The sequence below is a fragment of the Sinocyclocheilus anshuiensis genome, unplaced genomic scaffold, assembly GCF_001515605.1.
Source record: "Sinocyclocheilus anshuiensis isolate Anshui unplaced genomic scaffold, SAMN03320099.WGS_v1.1 scaffold154, whole genome shotgun sequence".
Taxonomy (NCBI): Eukaryota; Metazoa; Chordata; class Actinopteri; order Cypriniformes; family Cyprinidae; genus Sinocyclocheilus; species Sinocyclocheilus anshuiensis.
In genome coordinates this window covers 769,373-775,402 of record NW_015546101.1, presented here as the reverse complement: position 1 = coordinate 775,402, position 6,030 = coordinate 769,373, and the positions used below count along the sequence as shown (strand labels likewise).

Below are 6,030 nucleotides of genomic sequence, written 5' to 3'. Positions count from 1 at the left end.
GCATTTACCATATGTCACATCTGTCTATCTGTTGCCATCATAGAATGCATTGCCACATCATGCAGTAACATGATCTAAATAAAATCCAGATGTACTCCACCAATTGGTCTAATTCCTTCAAGCCTCGATATTTCACATTACATATATTAATCATCAGGGGCATGTCACAGATTTCTGCACTGATAACAACATCCCTCCCTTCAAACAACAGCTGACTCATTCCAATCAAACCAGTGGGGCGGTTATCAAAACAATGCTGCAAAAAGGGAGGGAGACAGACATTTCCTGGACTGATGCACTCAAGTGACAAAGCATCAAGTGCTTCCACCTTTAGTTTATGAAACTGCGGTTTCTGTTATCCGATTCAAAAAACCAATCACAAGCTTTTAAGGTCAATTCAGAGGGTTATTTAAATAATCATTAAGAAAGGTCATACAAAAATATTCTATTACTATCTTCAGAATAACACATGGACTACACCCTTGAAGGTATGGCTGATAAGTATGATGGGTAATTATATTATTCTATACAAGACAACAGGTGTGGACCTGCCGAGGTATCAGGTTTTTGTTATTAGCTTGCCAAGATAATCTGTTACTGCTGGACAGTAACATTTCCACATGCAAAAACGGTCAGTTTTCACACAATAACTCTCAACTTGATTCAACCTGCTGTTATTTATCTTCAAAGGCAGAATCTAAGACATTGTCAGTGCAGTTCATGAAGAGCCCTTCTCTTGTCCTCAGGCTGAAAGCCTCTCTCCAGGGTCCTGAAGCATGGGCTGTAGGCCTAGAGTTGGTCCAGGGCAAGGGGCCAAACACATCTACAAGCCAGTGCCCTCCCTCTAGGGCCCCACGATCAGTCCTCCTCTGAGGAAAGCTGGGCCCCATCATCATGCACCTCTCTGTAGGCTGCCAGTGGGCCTCCATCTGGGTTGTAACTCTCCGTCTTGAAACTCAGACCATCTGCCAGCTTCTGGGCAGTTTGTTTGGCCTGTAACTCCTGAAATGAACAGTATACGCAATTACATGAAAGTACTACATGAATAATATACATAATACAGAATGACATAGAAACACCCATACACAAGTGGCAAACATGTATAGGTATTATACTCTCTGCCAGGATTATTCAAGTAGTACTTCCTCTCAACATCTCAAAATAGTTGAAGCTTTTGTGGGATAAAACATTTTTTGAGACCTCAGAAGCTTTGAAATGTAATTTATCACTTTGGTCATTCAAATCTCAGTTTCTCTGGGTCTGCTATGACAAAGGCATCTTCAACCTACCAGGTGTTTTCTTGTCTGCTCTTGCAGAAGGTCAGCCGACTCCTCTAATGACAGCAGCTGGGCAGCACTGTGGTGCAGGGGTGGAACCTTAGCCGCAGTGATGTCATCCAGGTGTTTTCGGTCTCGTTGTCTTCTGGCCTCTGCAGTAAGTGGTGTGATGCTGCCAGAGGCCTGACTAGGTGATGAAGACTCAGATTTTACAGCTAACCTAAATAAAACACAGACACTTTTATCCAACGTGATTTACACCCTCATTTCATTCCAAACCCGTAAAACTTTGGTTCATCTTCAAAACACAAATTAAGATATTTTTAATATAACTTGAGCGGTTTCTGAACCACCATTTAAAGTCCAGGTAATCCATGTGCTGTGAAGAGATATAATCACTTTATATGAACAGATTTAAATTGGGCTTTTATTCACATATAAACACGTATATAGAGCGCATCACACTTGGTAAACATGTAAGCTTGCGTGTGCGTCACGCAGTAGAACAGACCTCATTGGTTCTTGTACATCACGCATGCACATTTAAGCTTCCATGTTTACCATATGTAATGTGCTCTATGTGTATCAATCACTGTTTAGATGGAAATAAAAACCTAAATTACAGCTGTTCATCATATGAAGCGGTCTTATCTCTTTGCAAGACTTAGAATAAACCACTTGATTCATTCGGATTCATTTTACAGTGCCTTTTTAAGACATTTTTGATCTTCTATCGATGACCAAAAATAAATTTTTGTGTGAACTGTACCTTTAATGTATTATATTTCAGCTTATTTTAAAAACAAAACAAAAAAACAAAGCCATGCAATGACAGTGTAGTTCCACTCACTGGTTTGGTTTGAATCTGGGCTTCCTCATATTCACACTTTTCTCTGTCTTCTCCAGAACTTCAATGTAATGTGGTTTCTTCTGTTGCTTACTAGGAAGCAGGGTTTTAATGGTGTCTTGGTTGGAGCCATTGTTACTTTCATCAAGAGTTACTTGTCCAAATGCCACCACAAGCTCTTTCATCAGTGAGGCTGCTGCATTCCCACCGGCTGTTTCTAGTGTTTCAGCAGCCTCCGGCTGGGATGTCAAAGACTCCTCTTGGCCCAACAGACCACCATTTTCCTTTATGTTAGCCGCATCGATATTGACATTGGCTTTGTTTCTGTCATGGGATGGGATAATCATGTCCAAATTGGAGTCTAAATGCATCTCTGTGCTTCGCTTGACAAGGGCATGCCGATATTTACTCTGAAACTCTATCCGGAGGGAGATTAAACATGCTTGTTTTCTCTCCTCCTCCTCCAGATGTCCAAGTGCAAGGTGTACTTTCTCCACAAAGTCGGCAATCTTCTTTCCCTTATCTGGAAGGGTATGAATAAATCTCCTGAAGAGATTGTAAAAGTACAGATCATATTTAATCATATTTATTTATACAGCATTTTATGAATTAAGAAATGTTTCACAGTATTAAACGGGAAAATAACAGTGTCCATGTTGCAAACAAATGATTAATCACTTTAACAAAGCAACAAATTCATTTATATTACATTTATTTGGGTATTTGTAATTTTTCAAATTATAAATTGTTAGTGATGTTACATATGACACTGAAGCGTCAAAGCGCGTATCGAGTACGCAGCGCAATTTTTCACGAAGCTCTGTGCCGGAGCGCGTATTGTTTTCAGAGAATCACGTGATCAACGAAAAATTAAGCCTTCACTTTCTGTCCAATCACGTGCGCGTGTCGGAATGTTCGAACCCCCAGATCTTACTTTTACGTGTTTTCATTCAGACTTATTCAATTAAATACCCATTCACACAAGTAATATTAAGAATAAAAATTATTTCAGAAAAAATAAAATATTTGCCATATGCAGTTCATATATGTGTGCATTATTCTTCTATTACATCATATTGATTTTCGTACTGGCATTTAATGCCACAGTTTAATGGGTAAATTATTTTATCAGAGAGAGAAATTCAACAAACACACACACACTGTTAGGCTTTTATTTGTGCTCGTAACATGAGTTGATGTAATTTGTGGTCTCTGCTTTGTCGAAATATATCCAGCTGTAGGACCTGCTGGTGCTGCGGGTCTGCAGCTGGATACTATTGGCTTTGTCCGACGGAACGTCTTTCACAGGCTTTTGGCTGCTATTTTTATTATTAACCACCAGATGGCGCTGTTTTTGATACTCTCGAAGCTTTTAAAGCAGCACTATGTAACCTTTTCTGTGTTCAAAATTAGCAAAATGTATATAATGAGCGAGTACATCATGAATTAATCTTCCAAACCGCGTTTTTGTCTTATTCCGAATCACTATGGTACACTTATAATAAGTACTTATATTTGGACTATTGTAGCCTGGTCAGGTCGTCACCGCTGCGGAGTAACACATACCTGCGTGAATCACAAAAATATCCCGCCTACGGAAATTCGAATGGTTGGGGGGTGGGGAGGGGCGAGGTCGTGGTTAGAACGCTTGGCTGAGTGCATCAGACAAGACGACAACGACGGAGAGGTGCTGCTGCAGAGTTATTGCATCAGAGAAAACGAAGAAGAAGAGCTGCTGTAGCGTCAAGTTTCGGCATGTCTAAAGGCAGTCACATACCGGACGAGAAGCGCAGCGCCGTGTCTAGAACAATTCTTTAAAACTTTTGTTTTTCACGCTACAGGCTGGAAAATCCTCTTGCAGGAGATGATTCCCTTCCTAAATTATAACATTAGCTATATGTTTTACATGTATAAATTATGCTGTTTGAGAAAAATGTATAAATATAAATTATTTTTTATTAAATTATTGTCTTTTAAATTTCCACTGTGCTAAAGCCAAAGCAAATTTAAGAAAATATTATCTGGAAATATTTATTTCATGAATTCATATCAAGTTATTTTTTTCTACCCAGTTGCATAAAATAAAACATTAAATTCAGATTTATCTGTAAAACATTTTTCACAATGAATACAATTCCAAAGCAACTTGAAATTATATATAGAACTGTAATGTGACCTGGAACAACCTGGAAGTCATGCAGTAGACTACTATCTGTCAACCAATTTTAGAGTGCACTGCATTAATATTAATAAATTACTATATAAATTAAACTTTTAGGGGGGGGTAATAGGGTAATATTACTGGGTAATAGTAAACCACTTTTTTCTTTAGGACTACACCACTGAACACGACGTAGCTGGGCGCCGCGGACAGACGCCGAACGGCGCTGCTGATGTGAGTACACTCATAGAAAATAATTTGTTCGAATTTTAAAGACGTGGCGCGATGCGACACTGCGCTGTGCTTTTCGTCCGGTGTGCGACCGTCTTAAGAAACGCTGTTATGTTGACCCCCATGCCCAAACGTCTTTGTTTGGGCTTCCGAAAGCGGATGATGTCAGGAAACAGTGGTTGCAATTTATTTTTAACTCTGTTCCTGAGCATTATAACCCCAATTTGCTATTGTGTGCTGCGCATTTTACTGAGGACAGCTTCCACAACACGAGGGAGTACAGTACCGGTTTTGCCAAAAAGCTTTTGTTGAAAGATGGAGCAAGGGGCGTGGCAGTACTGAAACACCGTCGAAGCTCTTCGCCAATCACAACGCACTGGGACAGCTAACCAATCACAACACATTTCGTTTTTCGGAAGGCGGGCCTCCAGGCTGGGGAGAAAGGTATTGTAATACTGTAAATTATGTACAAAATAATGCGTTTTTCGAACCACCAAGCATGAGAGCATGTTCTAGTACACCCCCAAAACAAAATCAAGACTTTGTAAAAGAGCATAATAGGACCCCTTTAATCTTTTCCCGAAACAGTCAGAGGAAAGCCTCAGTGCTTCATTTGCCCATCACTATAAATTGTCCCAACTGTGTGGCACTGATGGGATGCACTGATCTGTTATTTACTCGACTAATAAGAAGGTTGCTGTGGGGGCGCCCACGGATTCGGAATGATCCAGAATATTTAATCAGCATAGTAATCTAGTCAGTAATCTTAAATCCTAATTTAGCTACACACATCATGAATTATATATTCAGGCTGAAATAAAATGAAATAAAATGGGGAAAAGTAGGGGAAAAATCACTTACTTATTAGACAGTAACTTTTCTTGTCTTGACAGCATCTCCAAGAGCTGATCTTTACTCTTGCTGCCCAGATCACCCGCCTCCCCTTGGCGCGCCGTCCACGCCGACGACATGATCAAATCTGTGAAGAATAAGACAACCAGTAAAAACCTCACACGGACACGTTCACTCTACACGTCCTCATGACTGGTGAGAGAACGTCAGATATTCCCTTAAACCGCCATGAGTCAAAATAAGCATTGGCAATGAAGTAAGCGATGATAATACACTAGATATTTCACATTCATTACAAAATAAAAGACCCAAAGTCAATCGGAGTTCTACATTTTGACATCCTCAACAAGTTTTTGTAAAATTACATTTAAGGTTAAAAAAGGATTCTGAATCAGAAAATTCTTACAATAAAATGTGAAATTTGACGTCCGTATTTTATTGTTAAAACCGTCGTTTACATATGCTCAATGTTCATGAGAGACAAGGCGACCAAAACGCAGAAGAAAGTTATACTAATAGTTATGAAATCAATGTTTTTATGAGATAAATGTTTTATTATTTTATACAGATCTATACAGATGGGTCTAAAGACCCAATCAAACAAAAAGTGGGCATAGGAGTGTACATTCCAAGATTTAAGACGAAAATAAGTTTAAGGTTAA

The 6,030-nt window shown here is 39.3% G+C and overlaps 1 protein-coding gene across 1 annotated transcript; it reads right to left on the bottom strand.

The window, feature by feature from the left end:
* Positions 1-384: 384 nt before the first annotated feature.
* LOC107700427 (DNA-directed RNA polymerase II subunit GRINL1A-like) lies at positions 385-5,649 on the bottom strand. Its single transcript, XM_016502063.1, has 4 exons — positions 5,378-5,649; positions 2,128-2,670; positions 1,290-1,497; positions 385-1,002 (listed from the first exon to the last, which is right to left on the bottom strand). The coding sequence occupies exons 1-4, from the start codon at positions 5,485-5,487 to the stop codon at positions 859-861; spliced, it is 1,005 nt and encodes a 334-aa protein (XP_016357549.1). The 5' UTR covers positions 5,488-5,649; the 3' UTR covers positions 385-858.
* Between the last annotated feature and the right edge of the window lie 381 nt (positions 5,650-6,030).